Here is a 21,552-nt window from a genome sequence, read left to right on the forward strand (position 1 = left end):
ATCCAAAATTGATTTTGGATAAATGCATATACATGTATATACGTAGATATATAGGTAAATGTATATATATAGTAATTCTAAAAGCAAACATAAAGGTAATCGCTTAGATTCAAGATCCTTAAACATAGGCCTAAGTATAAAATCGCGAGACAGTTGAACTTACTTTAAAAAGGAGTAAATACAACTATATTTTTAACAAGTTGTTTACTTGAAGACGTACGAGTCAGAATGATTAGACTTTCTTCTCATGACACTCAGCTGGCCCATCACCAAGGGGCGGGTCAACAAACAAACAAAACTTGCTGATTGGTCAGAACTAAGCTCAACTTCTCAAAAAGAATAGATTGATCTGTTAATTATTATATACATAGTAACTGTCTAGGCAGGAACGAGCGTGCTCAACAGGTACAAACATTGCTGGCTGACCAGTGAGACATGTAAAATTAATTGAATACTACTTAAAGGGAGCTGGGGACAGTGTCTAGTCTGGAAAGTTAAAACAAAAAAGGTAGGGCACACGAGCGTATATGTTTTTCGCCCGATCGCGGCAACTTTATAAATCGCCCGAAATCCATTTTTATCAACCAATAGGATGCATTATTCTCTATTCCTATGTTATCCATTATAAAAGCGACTTTAAATGTATGTCCACTCTTGTACTGTTTTCCATGTGTTTTGATGTTAATATTTCATTGCATGTCATTTCCTATGTAACTTGTATATTATACGGAGCAATAAAATTAAAGTTCAAGTTCAAGTTCAAGTTGTTGATATCACGTGATTTGGTAATTCTCTCCCACGAAGCGCCAGACGCTGACCGAATTTCGGTCTGATCGCTGTGCCCGCTCGTATCGGGCATATTAGTTCGGCGGCAAATTCGCTGGCGAATTTAATCGTCGCGATCGGGCGAAAAAAATATGCTTGTGTGTCCCTTCCTTAAATTCTCAAACAGGTTGACACTGCAGAAACTTGAAGCGATTATGAATTATGTTAACCGGTGGTGTGTGAATGAAAAATGATATCTTCTGTGATGATAATTGTTGATTTTTTGAGAAAAAAATGTAACTAAGTTTGAAATGATAAAATACTAAATCACAGTTTGGGGCCTAATATAGTGGTTAATGCAGCTGGCATTTTCCCTGATAATAGGTGTACCAATATTGGTTCAATATTTTACCGTTACCAATGAGTAAGAACATATTTATCTATAAGTTTGTAAAGGTGTGTGATAATTTACCAACTTAGAATTAATGTTATCGATACAACTTTTGTATAGAAATAGAATATACTTAAATTTTTGAATAAAAAATATTATTTCGTTGTTTTTCTTTCTTACTGTACATATCACGTGGAAAGAGGTACTTGGGGAGATGAAACCAGTACTGTAGATCATCAGAACGCGTAAAGATATCTTGCATTATTTACCCAGACTGCGTAAGCTGTAGGTGGATTACAACCAGTAGTGTTCGTCTGACTATCACAACTCGTCTAGCAAACCGGCATACTGTCGGTACCCGAATCACAACTGAGAATGTTCTTTAATCCACTATACCAAGCCGGATAACTGTGCTGGTCCACTGGGAAAATCTGTTTCAGACTACAGACGAAATGGTTTTGGCTAAAATCTATTGACCAAAATACAGATGATCTATAAAGAAACCATAGCTAACAACCATCACATGCATGTGACCCCTATAAGTTCATTATAACTACAGGTAATCTTAACTCCAGTAATGATCTGCTATCTTAGCTTAGAATACCTCAACTCAAAGATCTTAGTAAAATTCTATTATCTACGAGCATGACTGAAAATTAGTTGAAATATACATCACCGTTACAGTACTTTAATCTCAGATATGAATATTCATATTAGAGGATTTTATAACGAGGTGTGTCTTTCGAGTGTCTTTCTATAATATAAGTATTACACTAACTATCCATATGTTATAGCTTGTAACATGTTCCATAGGAATGCTTACATATGTAACTGGATACTGATGTATCTTGGTCTAGCCATTCATTTTTACCTCACAAGCAAGTCAGGAAGGAGCACCTACGCGTTGATTATTTAAGTGTGGCTCAACAGCTGAGGTTATCACATCAGAGAAAACAATTCCTTAACTCAATGTATACTATATAATGCATTAAATCACGCCATGATCCATATTTCTTGCAACTGAGGTCCTGTAAAGATGTAGCAATCTTCACCAATTGGCAGGATACAAATTCCTATATCTGCTATTAAACCAATTTTCAGCTGTTTGAAACTGGATGAAGCAATTCTATTGAAACATCCTCTTCACTGCAAAAACCATGCAGAGTTGAAAATCATACCAATACGCATACACAGCCAGAATATCAAGTAAAACGAACACAAATGTAAATTTGATGTATATTGCTTTTATTATTCATTCTGGAACCTACAGTAGGTGAACAACTGTGAGGGAAGATGAATGCTACCACAGAAATGTAGCGCGTTCAGCCATTAAACCTTTCAGGTCATACCACACAGTACTTCACCACAAGCTACCCCTAGGAACAAGTACTACTATACACTTTTCCAGTTCCCCCTGGAAGTTACACTTGAAGTATTCTTTGCATAATTCAAAAATATACAATATTCACTGTTCGATTCATCAAAATATTTTTCTATTAGTGAAATATTTGTTGAGTCTTGAATGATGCTGAATCTAGCTAGAAAAAAAAAGATTTCTGTAAGATGTTTCCTTGCTCCATCGAAAATTAGTAAGGGTGTGTGCACTCGCCAAGATTCATCATCAGATCAGCCCCAAAGAATCCTAGAGAAAATACTTCAAACCAACTTCCCTGACTTAAGATTGCTACGCTGCCTAGCAGATCGTTCAATACATAATTTTCGGGTAATGATTTTGTGTAAAACAATTTTCGAAGGAATAAATAAGAGTCAACAGTAAAAAATCTTTACAAAAACAAAATCAATTTTTCAATCACAAATCCTTTTCCGAAAACTCGAGGGGGAATGGAAGAAAACGTAACCTAATGCATGACAGATAGATAGATATAAATTAGCATTTTGTATACAAATTATCTACAGTGCATCTTTTTTCTAGACGGAAAGATCTACATTAGCGGATGTGAAATATTGCGCGGGTATATCTGCAGGACAGTGTCTCAAAAACTGAGGCTTACCTAGCTGACAAAATATAAGTCGGCACACATTGAGAAAACACAAAGCAAGAGTTAAAAGCTACGAGATTTCTACAGCAGTCAACAGAGCACTTATTTAAGTACAAAAACATCCCAAAACAGAATAACAATTGAACTTCCAATTGGAGACTAGACAATAATATCGAGTATCAAATTGTCTTTCACTTTTTTATTCTTATCATTTACTTTAAGATACGAAGCATAACTAAGAGATACAAGCAGCTAAATGTAATAAATAGATGAGAAGAGATTTGGCAAGACGAACAGTGTAGACATGATTATAATGGTTTAGTTTATAGCACCAATATAGTTTCGTCAATATATCCATCAATCATGGACACAGTTTCATCTTTTGGCAATAATTGCATTGTTCGTTCAAGTGTACAGTAAACTGCGGTTCATTGAAACCTCGCATAAATGTGTAGTATACAATCGTGCATTTCTTCTACAATTCTAAATTCTGGGTTACGTATCAATCAAATCTACTTGATATAATTAATCGTCCCTGGATTACGAGTGTTTAATTGCTATATGCATAGACATTTCACAATTCATCATCATGTTTGCTACATAAATCATAAACAGATTCATTTACTCGAATACTGTATAAAACTCAATGATTCCTAGTCTTTCTTGATTACTTTCATGTAATGTATTGACTGATACAAAAATTTCTATAAACAGGTAATGGAAGATTATATTTTGATCACAAGTTTCCCTCTTTAGTTGATATTTTTCATCAATCATTCCTTATACCGGTAAGAAAAGAAAATAATATCCAAACGAATAAGACACAACACCTACAAAGTTTAGATGAAGATTTAGCTCTTAATGTTACCTTAATTCTATCCAATCTTCAGAGAAAATAAAACTCTCTTAAACAAATTTTCCAGAAACTCAATGGTACTCTCGAAACCATTTCATTGATGAAAACTTTGAAATTGAACAAATTGTTGGCCTAACGAAAGAGCAAGCCATTTGCTGGTAGCTAGTGAAAAAGTTTCAATATCTCAATTGGAAGTTCATTAGCCAGCAAGTGTAGCCACTCATGAGAGGAAAAAAATCTGTACATAATGATTATAATAATATATCAGAGCATTATCAAACATTATCAGAATATACTAAATTTGAATAACAATGTCCTGTTGTCGTGGTACATCAGAATGTTTCCTAATTCATTAAAACATTCGGACTTGTTACTAGTTCACACATAAATATACACAAACACACATACTCAAACTGAGATTATCCTACTCTTTGTTGCAATCAATTCTGGTTGATTATTCAATTCAGAAGATATATATCTTGATTAGGCAGTTTCTGGCTTGAAGAAAATATGAATTCATCATAACAAAGAGGGTACAAATGTCGTGTATATATATATATGCGTATAACAATATATTTCATATCACAATTTTCATTCAAATGACTTTTTGATATTCTAATATCTTCCTATTCTTTGCATGTCATTTGCAGATGGTCGAACTCTTTTTTTTAAAGATGGAACGTCAATGTTGTTATCGATGTATGTATTCGATTATATGCGTTTAGCTCAGGTCTTGTACATTTACATACAGTTTAAGATATCCATGACCTGTTTCATGTTGTAAGTTTCAAATATAATACTTATATTTACTAGATTACAAAACGAGATTTGATTATAACCGATCGAATAATAAAACAATTATCTACTTATCCATCATATCAAAATACCCATAATATTTCAGTTTTGATTATTAGTCATTTTATAATTGGCAATTAATAAATACATGGCAATTGCTAATTGATCTTTATCTTGAAAGTTACAAACGCTTGTTTCAAAAATCATTATTGTACAGTTGTTTCCGATTTGATTTTAATCTACAGAGCATAAACTAAGTTATAACTCAGTTAGTTGAGAGACAGATCACCTCACTGAACCATCTCTTTAGCACAAACACTTCACAAACTATAGAAATCATGCTATCGAAGACCTGTACAGTTAATCGGGAGATTTTATAAATCACTTTCTCCGTATAAGGCAGTTGAAAATGATGAATAATCGAGTGCACCAGGTGCCGCGTCGCGGCCGCTATACGGAGCCATTCGTTGGATACAGTATTCAGCCTGGTCTGGTGGTAACTCTCGACGCAGGATCTCAGCAGTAATGTACGTCTGCAAGGAAATTTAATAACATGGGAAATCAATCGTATTCAAAATAGGAAAGAACTACAAATCTACCGATTGAATTGCAAATTAAAACATGGCTGAATTAGATAAGTATTCTAAATACCTTATCTCCGGCAAGAATTCTAAATGATTGCATGATTTGTTCAGCTGTGTCAGTGTCCGTTGTTTCTCTTGTCATGAAGTCGAGGAAGGCATCAAATGATACAAATCCGGTGTTATTAGCATCGACGATAGCCATAATACGCTGGAAGTCAGCATCACCCTGAATAGAAAATCGAAATTGTTACAAAAAATGATCGTCACAAATTACTGTTGAGAGTTTGCTGGACGCCATCTAATTAAGCACGGAGTATGATCAAAACTTAATTCGCAGTAGTTGATAATAACAACATACCTGTCGATCGTCACGAATATTATATCCAAGACTGATAAGACACGCTTTGAATTCTTTAGGCTCGAGTCGGCGAGTGTGATTCTTGTCGAAATGATTGAAAGACTTTCGGAATTCATCCATTTGATCTTCAGTGATGCCCTTTGAGTCTCGTGTCAAAATCTGTGATAAATAGTTCGTTCATTTAAAGAAAACTTGCTATTTCATCGTAGCCTTCAGCGAGATACTGCTTTCAAGATAGACAGATCATTACTACTGGCCTTTACTTCACTTCAAACATCTTCAATCACTTGAAGTTATATATAAATTGAATTTACCTGGTTCTCCACTTCGTTGCTGTGAAGCGCTATGGAGGTTAACAACTGCTCCCAACCAACTCGCAAAGTCTGGAAAAAATGAAGTAAAATTAATGTTCCGCAAATCCTTCAGAACATCGGCTTACAAATCCTCCGCCCATGTCACATAATCCAAGCATACAATATGACACATTTAGTCCACGCACGCTGTACATTAGTACGGAACTGATGGATAGGAATCTGCAGATTGAAATATTCGAACTCCTTACACTTCCAATGTTTACCACCTTCGAGCTAATCAATTTGCTTTTGAACTACCGGTAGACATTTCTGACGGGACTACTGTACGATGAGTAGCTGTGTAAAGGAGCAATACTGAGGGTAATGGAGATCAGATTTTATGTAATTGTCTAGAGAACATGGACTGAAAGCGAGTGTGTTCAACCCGAATTTCAACTGTAGAATTGAACACATTATCCCTTCTATCTGTCAAGTGCTCTATTCGGCTATAAATACATCGAAACTGATTTCAATAAATTACTTAACAACTAACTTTTTACCTGATTATACGCGATGAAAGGCTTCAAAGGCAACTGAACAGTTAGCTATGAAAGCGGAACTGAATGACCTATTTACACATAGAAATATAGCACAAATCATACCTCCATAGTGTAGGGAGTGTGACGGTTTTCAAATATCATCGCTTCTTGAATTTCTTGATTATATCGCTCCAGTTCATCCATGTTCGGCTTGTAAGCATTAGCCTCCACTTGATATGCATTGAGTTTTTTCAGTTGTTCTTCCAGTGAGCCCTTCTGCATACCTGTAGCCATTACTAGATCGTTATGACGTTCGAGCCATGGTCCGACTGCATTAGCTTTGTGGGCAAACTGTTGTCGCAGGCGTTCGTTATTCTGCTGTCGGATCATCTCCTGTCGAAGTGTAGCATCGCGCGCAGGTATCAGACTCTTTACGTCCGACCATTTTTGTTGAATATCCTTATAAATGAAAGACCAATACAAAATATTAAATTGATGTCAACTCTGGTCAATTTTCATTTGATCGCGCAAACCAGTATTCACAATGGGTACATTTTTTATTTCATATTTAACATGTACTTGGTTGAAAAAAGACCCACAATAAATAATTTCAGTTTGCCTCAATATTGTAGAATATTTTTCAGCTTTTGTTAAGAAAGACCAGACTGAGGACAGCAATATATCATTATATAATATACAATTTCAACATGCCCGAGGAAATCAAGAGAATAGAAGTCTACGATCGTACATGATATACAACATAAAACAACAACAGTTTGCTTCATAGTGCAAAGAAGATCCCGTAACCACTCGCAAACTATTCATAGACTCTACTGTAGTTTTATTCTTCAAGGAACCGCAGAATGCTGAGTTTCACACATAACTTATCCAATACATGAGCAGCTTTTACTAGGTTCTCCAACACCTGCATTATTAGCGCATAAATATCTTTTGCTTGTCGGAGTAAATTGAGTGACTTACTGCGATTCGATATCAGATATCGAATGCATATTTTTCAATTTAGTGCATGTAAACTATGTGTAAACCCCAACTGAACTGAAGTTCCTCATTAAATCATGAAAAAGAGCTATTCACCCTTTAGAGTGCTACATCGAGAATAAATCATCTGATTTAATCAGGGGAATAAGAACACAGGCCTATACATGTATTATGCGTATAGACGAATTCTAACACATAAATACTTCTATTTGTCCCTAACTTTTTTATTACACGAGACAAGTATTTTGGCACTATTGAATCACAATGATCCCACATTCTTTCTTTTAAAGAGCAGGATATTGTTTCAATACTCGAAATACTATTGCAGCAATATTGTTATTTCTAGCTACAAACATAGTTATGATAGTGATTATTTGACGATAAATATGGAAATGTTATTCCAATTATATTCTCTTCATACATGATAAAATAATATCAGCTTTTACATTTTTTCATGAATAGCTTTCTGTTAAGAGGGACATTATTTTAAAGACAGTGCAAGAAGAAGTGGTAATTCGAGACCATTTAAGAGATCTCTCAGAAGATAAGTGTCAAACAACATTGCTCGAATGACTATTGTGCTTTCTTTATGACTGTAGTTAGTTCAACAGAAAAGGTTAAAGTGGTATTTAAAAACTTATTCTCAGCAGTGTTACAAACAACTGATATCAAGAAATTAAAGATAATCACCGTCCATCCCTAGAAGATAAACAAAAACAAAACAAAAATGTATATACTTAATATATACCAAATAAACAAGCAGAAGGTTTCATGCAGGATCTAAGGCTTATCATATCTGGTTAAAGATTTGAAATCAAATTCAAAAGAGCAACCAAATAGTCTTCATCTATTTACATGCTATTAGGGAATGAATCTTATGATATATTTCACAAGTACTGCTAAATGAGTAGATACTTTTCTTTCTTCTTGATTATAAAGCGAAGCTCTCATTGAGAGTAACTCGTATCAAAGAGCACAATGTTTCTGATATATGCTCTAGTCTTTAACTAAAAGACAGTCACTAAGGGGTGGCTGGTGCTCGTATCTAGTCAATCGGTTGACGAAAAGGAATATGATAGGACAAAGTGAACATGCTTCACTGACATAGAATTCAAAATCTACAAGTAGTCTCGGATAGAAGACAGTTTTACTAACAGAACATGTTACTGACCTCCAGCTCAAAGATAAAGCAAATTCACAAAGAGAATTAAACATTCAACCAGAAAAAACAAAGACGATTCTACTTCATATCGATCGCGTTTTATCAATGAAGAAATGAGCTCAGAAATAAGTTTGCTAAGAAAGATTTATACAACTACAAAACCGTATATGAATGAAATTTGCACTGAACCTATTGATGAAACCGTTAAACCCGAGATATATGAATTATATACATGACGACCTACCTGGGCGTTCAGCGTAGTGTATGGGTTCTCTAGAGCGGACGGTTCTAATCCGTGTTGTTGAGCGAGTCGTTGAACCTCCGCTTGAAGAGATAAAATTCCTTGGAACTCTCGATCAGCCTCGCCGAGTGTTTGTTTGAACGTTTCATGCGAGTCGATCAATACCTGAATATCGAAATATTCATTCATGTAATCATTCATTCATCATTTAACTCTCAAATCATACAGTTCATATTCTAAGCACCTGTATTTCTTGAGTGGTATGAACGATAAACATATCGACTAAGTCTTCTTTAGCACCATCCATCCAGTTATTGAAAGGCTGAAATATATTTGGGGCGAAAATCCATGAAACAATTCAGATATAAACGAACTGAAACAGAAAAGGAATCAAACTTACAGCCGCCCGTTTAGCGAAATCCAGATGTAACTGATCGATTCTTTCCAAGATTCTTTCAGCTTCCTAAAGTGAAAGATACGCTCATATCAAAAGGAGACATATATCAATGCAGATCATTACAATAACTGAGATTTTGCTGTTGTTACCTCCAAAGCGATTCTACGTTCTTGCGTCAATGTACCCAATAAGTCCCATTGGTCACATATTCGTTGACATCTCGCATTAACAGTCGGGCAGTCGTGATAGGACAAAGCACTTTAATAACAAACGTACATACGTACTTAGCTATCATAGCAGGAAATCATTCTGAGCACTCCAACATGGGTCATAAGAACACTTACTTGAGCTCCTGAGCAATAGCTACAATTTGCTCTACACGATCTTGATGTGCAGCAAGGTCACTTTCGAACGCTTCGTGCTTCTTTTTGATTGCCTGTTAATGATTGAAATAATATTCATACAACTTCATTTCAAAATAAAATTAAAATTCAGTAAATCTTGTGTGATTTGTGTATTATTGATACCTTGAGTTCATTGAGACGACATCTTTTGAAGTCTCTGCTTTGTAACATATCCTCCTTTCCGAATGCCCACTCCTCATGTATATCACACTTGTGCTTGAATTTCTGAGCCAAGTGATCTAACCGCTCAAGTCTATCAATGAAAACAATAAATAAACACACAAACTCTAAATATATACATACATATGCTGTAACAGGTAAAATGTTTAGTTACCTCTGTAATTCTGAGAGGAGCCATTCTTCGAAACCTTTCTCTGCACGTTCAAGTCCTTTCCATGCATTGGAAATATCCTTCAAAACAGAAAATGATTGCATAACTTCTGAAAACCCGACAAGCAACATAAAGACAATTTTCATTTAACAACCTACTCACCCCAACCATCTTTCCTTCAGTTGGCAGGTAAGCGGGCCTATTACTAAGTCGCAGTCTAGTTTGTAATGTGTTAAATGTTGTTTCTAGATTGGCTTTTTCTTCCAGTTTTGGTGGTTTATGTTTGCGTCTGTAATCACGGAATTCATCCAGTTTGTCTCGTGTTCCCGGTAGCGTGTTGTCAGTTTGCCGGTTTTCTAACCAAGGTGTCGTCCTCATTATCCATTCCAATAGCTGAACAAAATCATCAAATTATCGTATCAAGACTCATTTGAACTTTGACCTTTGCAAAAGATGCATCGATACTTACATCACTGGCCATTCTTTCATAGTCTTCCATTAATTTTTCGTTTTCTTGATTTACTTTTAATACTTTACAAATACGATTAGCAGCAGTTTCAGCCTGAAATGTCGATAGAAATTTCATATGAAGGGTCATGGAAATTCATGAGGGCCTGGCTTTATCAAATACAGGAAAATGTTTCATATTCTAGTTTCCATCAATTCTTTCACTGCGAGTACACATTCTAGTTGGAAAATTAATGTAACAACCCGAGGGTGTAGTTTTCAATAACCTGCCTTTACGCATAAAGAAAGCCCACGGAGACTATTGATTTACTTTCAATATGAGGGAGAGTTTGAGTAAAATATGACAGGAAATGAGAAATACGAACCTGTTGAGCTCCTGAGAACGCATGATAATAAGCAGATACGTAGGTCATAACAGATTTCTCATCAGGTTTCGGAGAATTGACGATATCTATAAAAGAAAGCCATCGATAAGAAAGAGCATCAAGAAGAAGATGTGAAAGAATAATTGGGATATAATCAATGAATATATAAACCTTCAGCATCCAACATCCGCGGGATGTCGAGGTGTTTTTCAGCGACATCGAAAGCTGTATTGAGATTTTCATAAGGATTATCCTGCAAAATAAACAAAAAACATATACCGGTGTCCTTTGACTCATAAAGAAATTCTAGGCACTTCTGGAACAACCAAAATAACTAAGAGGTGCATAAAATCAGTCAACACTAGGAAAGCTATATATTACGAAATGAATTTTTGGAAAAGAAGCGAAGACTCAAATGTTATGAATATCTTTTCACCTTTGTGTATATCTAGACTAGGATACTTAAATTAACGCAATTAACATAGTAAAAACGTTTATAAATATTTACGATTATATTTTTTCATATTAGTAAATACAAAAGTGAACTTTTCTTAGAGAATAAAAAGAGGAAATGCTCCAGGTTGCAGTGAAACAGAATAGTGCAAGGTACAAGCAAAAAGAGGTGCAGATTAAAACATTTTGCAATCAGTTTCAATGACATTAATGACAACAGTGCAGAACAGGGTGAATTGGTGTAGAAAGTAAGAAAAGCTATCTAAAGAATTTACCACGGGCTGAAAGTCTCATTTCATAGACAGCTAATAATAAAATCTCAGGCAGAATTGGTTCATCGGGACATGTAGATAGTTATTGAAGTTTTCCATTTTTTTGACCTGGGAATTAATGATCTGTTTGGCTGAATCTAGACTGATCTACGACAGAAATACTTACCCGGGATAATTTACTCATATCAATTAGATCGGGTCTATGTGCATGAATTAGGGCACAGAAAGCTAAACCATCCTTAAAGCTGGAACGACATTAAACCCGGGAATAGTGAATGCGACGACCGAAACAAGAAAATGTCCCGGTGGCAGAAAGAACAATAAGTAGAAAGCACGAAGAAGCACGTTATACCTTTTGAAGTATATTTATAAGGGAATGTTGGGTTAACAAAGCCGATGATCCAGAATTCAGACGATTCAATGCCAAATTACTACATCTCCACTCATAGGGTGAATGTACTCACTTAACCCTATTTCATGAATGATGATGCGTGAATAGAAGTTTAAGTGGTTATTCAAAAGTAAATTCATTAACATTTCTTCAAGAAATCTGGATCAGCGCGCACCTTTACAGGACGCGTCCTTTAACATGAATACAAAAAAACTTTGCTTAAATCAGGAAGTACAAAATATCACGTTTAGGCCTATAATTTTAGATTGTTCTGACCGGACATTAGGAACCAATTTCTAAAGATTTATAACCTGTTCTTCCTGGTTTAGACAAAGCAAGCGCAAATAGCAGAACGATAAATTCATACAATATCAACCATTGCAATATATATATAATATCAGACAATATCGTAATTATATCAACTAGCCATACTTTTCGTTATCAAATATATCATTCTAGGTGTAAATACTGGTATGATCGAAACCAATTTGTATCGAGCAAATACCATTTCCTGAACGCCAGATGAAGGCATATACTGGTAACTAAATTTCAAGGAAATCTGTTACTGTGAATCGTGACCAGATCTCATCAATTGATAGCAACTACGACTTTAATTAGCGAACTAGTTCAGTTACTGTACAATTTCAGTTACTACAAAATATCAAAAATATCTGATAATCATAAATAGTTCACAAGTTCGAACAAAGTTATCGAAGATCAAGGTCGTCGGTGAGCTTATATATATATATATCGCAATGGTTGCATTGTTTCTGTACGATATAAATCGGTGGCGAGATAAGAAACTTGCGCGGAAATATCTGTGAACACGAATATAAACTGAGAACCGTTAAAGAGAGAACGATGTTAGATCATAGTTACATTACAGCAGCATACACATAAATATATACAGTATACGCGTATGGTAGAGGTGGTAGTGGTGGTATAGGAGAGAGTGAGAGACAAGCAAGGCAACATCTGCCGCGTGAGCAGTCGAAACAGGATGAAGGTGTTACCCTTGATAATGAATTGTAGTCGATCAACTCGGGCCGATGTCTGTGGATCAGCGCAGCGAACGCTAAACCATCTTTGAAGCTGTAAAAAAATAATCGCCCATGTGAAATTGATTAAATTAGTAAATATACTTCGAAATATGCTTCTGTCTGTCAACTATCGCCTAGATTTCTTTTTTTTTAGTGCGTGGCATTGACTGGCTACTAATAAGCGTAGTCAATCTTCTGAAAAAAATATTTGTATGCAAGTATAGGGATGATAACATATTCCTGTATACTAGGCTATCATAATATCAATACATGTACGCGAGAGCTATCTTCTATATGGATCGAACTGCTAAAAAGTATCAGGTGGTATTAGTCTGGTCATGTGGACGATATGCTTCTAGTACAATTCTAACAATACAGAGCTTTAGAGAAAATGACATGATTTTGAATGGACGAAAATTCGAACATGTAAATACATTAATTTATATGATGCGGTTTCTTTTTTCAAAATGATATTGTCAACGCGAGTTTCGCAATATGGCGGTTTATATTTCATGTCTACCAATTCTAATGGGTGGATTATTGTGGAATCAGACATAATGAGGTTATCGATACCCGTATATGGGCATAATACTAGTACATGCCTCTCCTCGCTAATAACAATGACAAATCAGTCTTCTATGCATGAATCATTGTCACTTTTGAACAAATTTCACACTTTTACCAAAATGTAAACATGTGTTAAGATAAGAAAAGCTTAAGTACAACGACAATGCTACCTATTGTGCTCCAACATACCTGCTATTCAAAATATCAGAATGAACATTTTTAAAGGAAGGAATTCCCCAAGAATGCGTGTTCTGGCCACTAGACAGATTCGTTCAAGAACCAGTCATCAGTAAAGCATAGCTAGACAGATAAAAATGTATTTTTCTAATTCAAGAAATATCAAAGTATGATGATGAACATCATATGCCTTCAATAATCTCCCGACATACCATACTACAGGCTGATGGAAGACCAAGAATCCAACAACCAGTACAAATGAAACTCGTAAATAAATATACAAATAAAGTGCTCATAACAATTTTTCACAAAACCCCCCCACCCCCGATATTTTCACTAATAACCTTGATACCAGCAACGTTTTAGCAGTCGAGAATATTTTCCTTCAACTCTCTAAGCTATGATTATTGTAAGAGGCTGCAGTCAGGTAATGTTTACACGCATAGAATGAATTAACAGCTGATTAGATTACTCAAGTTTTCTACCTGAATATAGGTATAAATTGTCGGCATTCAGTACACACCTGACCAGTACTTGCCACTCGCAAACTATTATCAGTACAAATAATTTAATCTACAGGCCTACGATTTGTTCAATAATATTAATTAGTAGGTATCATTCACTTTGTGAACTAGGTAATACGATGCATTTGAAGATGAAAAGGTCATAGAATTTACTCAGAAGCACTTTGATCCACAGTTCACTGATATAAGAATTCAAATCTAGTAATATCTATTATATTAGAATGTGTATGTACCTCATGGATCAGTTGTTCAAAAGTCTAATATAATCTGAATTACTGACAAAATGACCATAAAAACTGCATTGTTACATTATTCGAAATCTATCTGATCATCGACTTAAACCAACTTTTGAAAAACTGGCCTCAGGTTTCTGATAAGCGATTGACACAAATTAGGGTGGTTTAATCTTCTAACAGGAAATTAGTGTAGTCATAAAATGATTCAAGACGTAGAGTTATTCTAAGGTTGAATGGGGGCAAATTTTGAAAGAGAACCGGATTTTAAGATAGGTACTACTATAAGTAGAGTTGAAAGGGTGACCGCAAAAGTTTCCCATATTTGGCAAAACATGTTTCGACAATGTAATTATTGTATACATAGTAAGGGAAAAGTAAATTCCGCAGTGGCATAGTTATGTCAATGCTACGCAGGACTATTAATATATGATATTGAAACTACTAACACAGTTGTTCTTTTCAATGATGAAGCATTTTGAGTCACCCCTTGCGACACTTAAATATGACAAATAAACTGTGTGACAAGGCTTCATAACCACCCATATCTCTTCTTACCTTAGATGGAAATTTTGTACGTTGACATTTTTATAAGGAGCAGTTTTACGTTGGCACCACAACAAGAGACCTTCCTTAGCGGTCAATTCTGAAAAGATAAATCGTAATGATTTTTACTACGATATCTCAAGTATTCGATGATAATAAAAAATGAGTAAATATTCCGTAGTACAAGATTTGACTCATTCTACTCAATAAGACGTGAAGTAGTAGATCTTGAATCTATCTATGAGACATTAAATGAGTCATAAAATCATTATCAATCATCAAATACGAAATATATAAATATAAATATATATATATATATATATATATATATACTATTTTTGAGGCTGCAGATGAAAATTTAGGCTTGGAAAAGAATTATACTGCAATTTTTGCGAATCAGGAACCCATTGCCGTGCGATGACCCAATAACAGGTGATGAGTGGCCCAACTGTGCAATACCTGTACATTTTAACTGAAACTCGAGTTGAACACCAGTTCATAGTTCATAAATCATTCGTGTCTGATATTATAAATCTTACAGATTGACCATAATCATCAAGTTTAAAACGTCCGAGTGGAAAGATTTGTGGAAAGATTTGAGATCGCGGGTTAATTTTCGCCCAGTCCTTGATGTGTAGAGCCTTTGAGATCTGACTGACAGATATTACGACATAAATCGAGACCCAAACCATTAAAGTACAGTCAAGAGTACAGAAACCATCATGATTTATCAGGAAAATCAACCATGATTCATAAAAGATGGCCTGCAATGAGGAACTGGCACTACCGGTTGCCTGGACGATCAGAACAACGTTTTTACTGACTTTCACTAGGCCTACAACTTTTTAGCGGACAGCATTCGGAGGTCTCTACCGATTCCAAAATACTCCTCTGGCAAGTTTGTTTCGACCAAAATACACTCAACCTATTCCGGAATAGTATCTTTCAACGTGATTGAAAATCCAGAATTAATACTCTTAAATTGGAATACAATCAATCAAAACTTGCCTTAAGTTTAAAAACTGCTTGAAATAGAAATTAATTTGGAACAAGTTCAGCGTATATTGCCTCAGTAGCAGTGCCAGTTGGTCATTTCCAGACCACATAAATAACTACATACTAAATCATGTACATCTGATCTAGAGCATTTGAGATATTTTACAATCATACTTGAAAAGCAGGATCTTAATCACATGATTTAGTAGTTAGTCATACCAGAGACCATTGCAACTAGGTTTAATACCACCTCATTTCAACGAAGATTTTTAAAACTGATTATTTCAATTTGAAATCGATTGTAATGTATAAAACAATATGAACATAACATTGTTAATTAGAGTTGAAATACAAACCTCCTGAGGAACCTATCAATTAAAAGTGTGTACAAGATTAAAATATCTGGGAACAAGTTATGTGATTGTCAACACTTTAAATCATGACTGTGTAATCAAACTGAAGAAATGCGTTAGTTATCTATTCTGAAACAGACAATTCATCCTTTTCAATTTCAATAGAAATCAAGGTCAGTTGTTAGCGTGATGTATGTTACTGAGCTGAATTGACAGTACCATGTTTTCATTATTCCAAGGCACTCGCTATAAATCAGCCTATTACTGCAGCATGCACAGATGACACTGAATTCTGCACCCTTTGTAAAATACAAACACAATTTTTTTACGCAATTAAAGCGATCGATGAAGATCGATGAAGCACTTTAATTACACGGGATATTCATTTCACTATAACTGCGACACTAACTCAAGTTGAAATAAGGTCCTTAACTTTTCAACCAGTGAAGTCAGTTTAATATGAGCAGAGATAAGGACTTTTGATATAAGAATATTTGAACCTAAATGCTACATCTATAACTACACGATAAGATCTAAATCAGCAAGCCGGGAACTTTTCACTGGATTATAATTGTTCTCCTACTGATTTTAAAGACAGGGAACAACCCTGAGCTAGTTGAGAGATAATCTAATGGAGATCAAGTACAGACAGTGGCCAATAAGATCGTTAAGCCTTACCTTCAACAGAAATGTCTTGAATTGCAAATCTCAAGATGATTGTCCAGATCATACCCAATGTCATCTTAAGATTACCATCCACAATTTCTAAAATTGAAATTATTTTCTAACATGTAGATCAAATCATAGATGGTTTGATAAGACCAGGAATAGCTTTGTGGTTTTTTTTATCGAGTTAGGGCATTTAGTTGTGTTTATGGTCGAAAGGATCAAACAAGGCTCAAAGGATGAAACTCAATTTCGGGTAAGTGGATATTATATTATCAAATATTCATTTGATTCGTTTTTCAAAAATCACCGATCCAGACCCAGTGCAGCTGTAGATAGGCCTATATGACATGATCGGGAGGCAATGGGTTAAGATATTTCAGTACTACTGAGTACAATCTTTAAGGCTTTAACGTCTTGCTAGTTTTTCTAGAATCAATTATACACAAATGCTTCACTTTTGCAGCTAACATTCCAGACGAAGTAATGTGCACATACACATAAATGAGAGGTTGAGGCTACAGAGGCAGATTACTGGATCCAGAAGGGAATAGTTGGCTACAAATGGGCCAAAAGCCGAATTTCCAAATATTTTTTTCGGCACTGATTTGATACTTATCCACGTATGTTTTTAGTTAATCCTTGATTTAACACTCAGTAATCCAATGCTATTTAATCCATATTACAATTGATTGCTAATAATCCCTGATCTCGTTCTTCCTTTTTGATAAACCCACCTTCTGCGCCGATGGACACAAGTCTAACTCCTTTGCTTTCGATGAACTCCAGCGCTTTGTTTACGTTCGCGATTTTGTGGAATCTCATTTTTCCCCGATCTGGGCGCGGCAGAGTCTCCCCCGAAATGACCTCCAAGAGAAGCATCAATCTTAATCCGTCCCTCAAATCCTCTTCAATCGTGGTGATTTGGGCTTCTGCCTTACGCAAATGCGAGTTACACCATGCAGTAAAGGTCTAAAAAATCAGAGACACATAAACTCTTAAAAATTATGACTAATTATCAATATACAACTTAAACAACTTGTTGATGCTACAATAAGAAGGCGAAAGTTGTTCAAAGCTCACAAATTTTGGTTCATGGAAATTAGACGAATTTTATTTGATCTATTACATCTTCTGGGCTTCAATCAAGAACTTTAGATTATGTTTACAGTGACAACCAGGACCACATTTATCATAATTCTCGGGGTAAATTAGATGAGAAAATCTCAGTTAACCTTCTCTTGGCTATTTCTATCATGCTTGAGTCGAGAGAGGTGAAGCAGCACAGCTTTATTTTTGTATTACATCTTTTCACTTTCAATGTCTATTCTATTCTATTTACGTCGGAGCGCTGAAAGTCTGTTGAACATTATGAATACGGCTCCTCTTTAGTTCTATACATGATTACTGGTGTGTGTAGCTGGCTGGTTAGGATTTCAGTCTACTATTTTTGGCTCAACTAATAGATAGTAACTACTACTAACGCCACCAATAAGAACCTAATTGAATTAACCACCCTTAACTTTTTCATCAGTTTTTGACATTTGGGAAAGTACAAGAAACTTCTGGTACAAAGAAAATGTTAAAATCATAAAGTTTTAGTATATCTGGTGGTATTACGCTGAATGAGTGTCGATAAAACGGTAAGATGAGGGAAGAGTATACCTTTTTCTGCTGTCTTTCCCAAGCCGGGTCAAGGAGACCGTCCCTGTCCCACTCTTCCTCCTGCTGCATGTACTCATCATATTCGTACCCGTCATCATACCCGTCCATTTCACTCATAATACTTCTCAGCTCCTCTCGTGGTCAGCGAAACGCCCGTGCAGCCGCCAAACTAACGTAAAATCCGATGGAAATGGAATGTTTCGTCGAACGGTGGATTCTCTCTCGACACCCGCCGCAGGAACAGTCAAATCACGTGACCAGGTGAGCAATGCTAAATATGCGAAATAGTAAATTGCCGGCTTAATGGATATCTGAAACGGCGGTTCTATTATTAAACTGTTTATAAATTGAAAATGAGTGATATATAAAATCTAGTATCTAATAAATCTAACAGAATGTTTTTGTTAGTGAAACTATCCTCAACATTAGCTTTGCTATATACGTCGTTTCAGCCAAAATTCACCAAATTATACATAACTTGATTGAACTGCTTTGATTGGCTCGTCATTGTTGACAATATGGCGACCGAAATACGGAAGTGACAGGGGTTTGACAGTTCTGGACATGCTTTATTGTTTACTGAACCGCAACGTAGTCTATAGTCGTAATAGATCAGCCGGACTTATTGATTTTGGTACTGGAGTGTTAATAACGCAACGCACGGTCAACAACAGCAAAAATGTTCCACCTGGTAAGATCTTTGGGCGTTGCCTCTAGAACTTCGAATGAAATTATGAAACATTACGGAAGCAAGACATATGCAGTTTGTCGTGTATATGGACCTACTACCTCAATACTCTCGCGACAACAAACACCTGTTAGTTCAAACCAGTTGCATTCTGGCGGCCAGCAGGAAGCAGCAAAGATTGAGGCGTCATGGGTATGTCTTCCCAATTCATCTCTCATGTGAATTCAATCAACTGGTTTAACTAATCAACATTTTACTAATAATATTCCAGGCTGGTGTAAGATTGTCCAATGAAAATGGTGAGACCAATTTTTTTTTAATTCACACTAAAACAAGTAAAAACATGTTTGAATCAATACTATTCATTTTTAGGATACCTATCATGGACCAGAAATGCATACATTTCAACTATTTGCGGTGCAACTATGAATGTTCAAGAACTTATTGTGGCTCATTCAGAAAAGGCTGCAGCAGGTAAACTTAATGTTTAACAATATAGCTTTTGTTCGAGAGCTTCTTACAGTAGAACCTCAGCTTCATAGATCAGTTTGTTGAAACCCGTGCAAAATGCCATAAAACTCCTTCAATTTTGGGAAATGGACAATAAGAAATTGTAGTTGTACAGTATACTAGTTACATTGTGTTAAGATTTACTGGAGGGACCCTGTCATAAAAAGAGCATACCCTGATGGACCATGATCCAGTGCCTATAGGACATAGATGTCTTGACCCTCATAGTCAGAATGTTAGTCTCAGAGTCGAATTTAACCGTTGATCTGGGTTCTTTTTTGTAAAGCTTTGTAGAAATACATGTTAATTTTTCCAGTGATGCTGTTTATTGCTTTTGGCAATATAACCATAGGAACCATGAGCTTCCTTAATTATTTGAACTGGTTCTACAGAGATTTCAAGATGTCAAGAAAGGTTTATCTGCTACAGTCAACCTTGGTGATCATTCATCTACTGCTTTGGTATACAGCAATTTTGCTGTATTTTTTGACGTTTGACTCAATTGCCACAAAAAAGAAATTACCAGATTCTGAGATTGTAAAACTGGTCATGCAGAAAAAGCAATAAGTTCTACTATATCATATCATATAGACCTCCGTCATAAACATAACTGCCTTAACTTTTTTATATATTTTTCAAGTAACTATTATGTTAACTTTTTTACCTATCAATATACTTGCTGCTTAAGATTGTACATTTAAAAATATATTTGTTTGTGTACTGAACGGAAAATATGATCTGATGAAATTGTTATACTGTCTATGCATAATATCTATTTATACGAATGTACAATTTGGAATATTAGCTATTTTCTTTATGAGGTAAAGAAGATATATTTTGTATGAAAAACTATTGGTAGAACAAAATTCATTCATAGTATCAAGCCAGCTAGGTTATCAACTTATCACCATTAAATCATAGCCACATCTACACTAGAGTTCTTAAAAGGTCTTGATCAGCCCTTACATTTACTTGGTACAAAATGTTATCGTTTGAAATTTTCAGCCTTGGAACAATAGAATTCCAACAAAATCTTACGAATACACATGTACTGCTTTTTTATTTCGCATGCCTTTCTCCCAGTGTAGAATTGTATGATTTTCGTTTAGTGTAGATATGGCATTAATTTTGTGCCTTATTAAAGGAAGTTTGAGAAGTACATTGTTATAATGTATTTATAGCCTTGATTCATTAGGTACAGAGCTGATTTATTTTCATAGTTATGTAGTTGTAGGTTTTCTGTTTGTATTGTTTCAAGGAGTATTTGTTGTCCGTTATATGTAGGGTGTTTTGCAAAATAAAGTATCATGTTTACCGCTGACTTATAAAAATTATACCGAGGTCCAAAATAATGCATGTGAAAGATGTTATCAAACCTTATAGTTTATAATGATAAAAGTATTTTATTAAAATGTAGTTAAAATGGTTATCAATACTCTGTTGTTCCGATTTTAAAAATCCTTTGCTGGCTTTGTTATTCATTCCATCCATGAATTCTGAAACACTTTCCCCGTGCTTCACAC

The 21,552-nt window shown here is 35.2% G+C and overlaps 2 protein-coding genes across 4 annotated transcripts; one reads left to right on the forward strand and one right to left on the reverse strand.

The window, feature by feature from the left end:
• Positions 1–2,756: 2,756 nt before the first annotated feature.
• Positions 2,757–19,112, reverse strand: LOC141907082 (alpha-actinin, sarcomeric-like). 3 transcript variants are annotated; one of them, XM_074796656.1, is made up of 21 exons: positions 18,832–19,112; positions 17,904–18,138; positions 17,179–17,265; positions 15,164–15,251; positions 13,078–13,156; positions 11,120–11,201; positions 10,949–11,034; positions 10,585–10,677; positions 10,278–10,508; positions 10,119–10,195; positions 9,908–10,037; positions 9,725–9,816; positions 9,530–9,638; positions 9,384–9,446; positions 9,228–9,305; positions 8,987–9,148; positions 6,705–7,040; positions 6,064–6,132; positions 5,750–5,908; positions 5,459–5,617; positions 2,757–5,340 (listed from the first exon to the last, which is right to left on the reverse strand). In XM_074796656.1, exons 1-21 carry the CDS (start codon positions 18,946–18,948, stop codon positions 5,182–5,184), a joined length of 2,691 nt encoding a protein of 896 aa, XP_074652757.1. In that variant the 5' UTR covers positions 18,949–19,112; the 3' UTR covers positions 2,757–5,181. The 3 variants fall into 3 exon arrangements, with proteins under 3 accessions (XP_074652757.1, XP_074652768.1, XP_074652763.1); XM_074796667.1 differs by lacking the exons at positions 17,179–17,265; positions 17,904–18,138; positions 18,832–19,112 and adding an exon at positions 16,504–16,510; XM_074796662.1 differs by lacking the exons at positions 15,164–15,251; positions 17,179–17,265; positions 17,904–18,138; positions 18,832–19,112 and adding an exon at positions 14,606–14,654.
• A 205-nt stretch (positions 19,113–19,317) lies between these two features.
• LOC141914844 (uncharacterized) lies at positions 19,318–21,384 on the forward strand. The gene is made up of 4 exons (XM_074806165.1): positions 19,318–19,711; positions 19,791–19,818; positions 19,892–19,993; positions 20,346–21,384. Exons 1-4 carry the CDS (start codon positions 19,511–19,513, stop codon positions 20,594–20,596), a joined length of 582 nt encoding a protein of 193 aa, XP_074662266.1. The 5' UTR covers positions 19,318–19,510; the 3' UTR covers positions 20,597–21,384.
• Positions 21,385–21,552: the final 168 nt, after the last annotated feature.

The sequence above is a fragment of the Tubulanus polymorphus genome, chromosome 1, assembly GCF_964204645.1.
Source record: "Tubulanus polymorphus chromosome 1, tnTubPoly1.2, whole genome shotgun sequence".
NCBI classification, from domain to species: domain Eukaryota; kingdom Metazoa; phylum Nemertea; class Palaeonemertea; order Tubulaniformes; family Tubulanidae; genus Tubulanus; species Tubulanus polymorphus.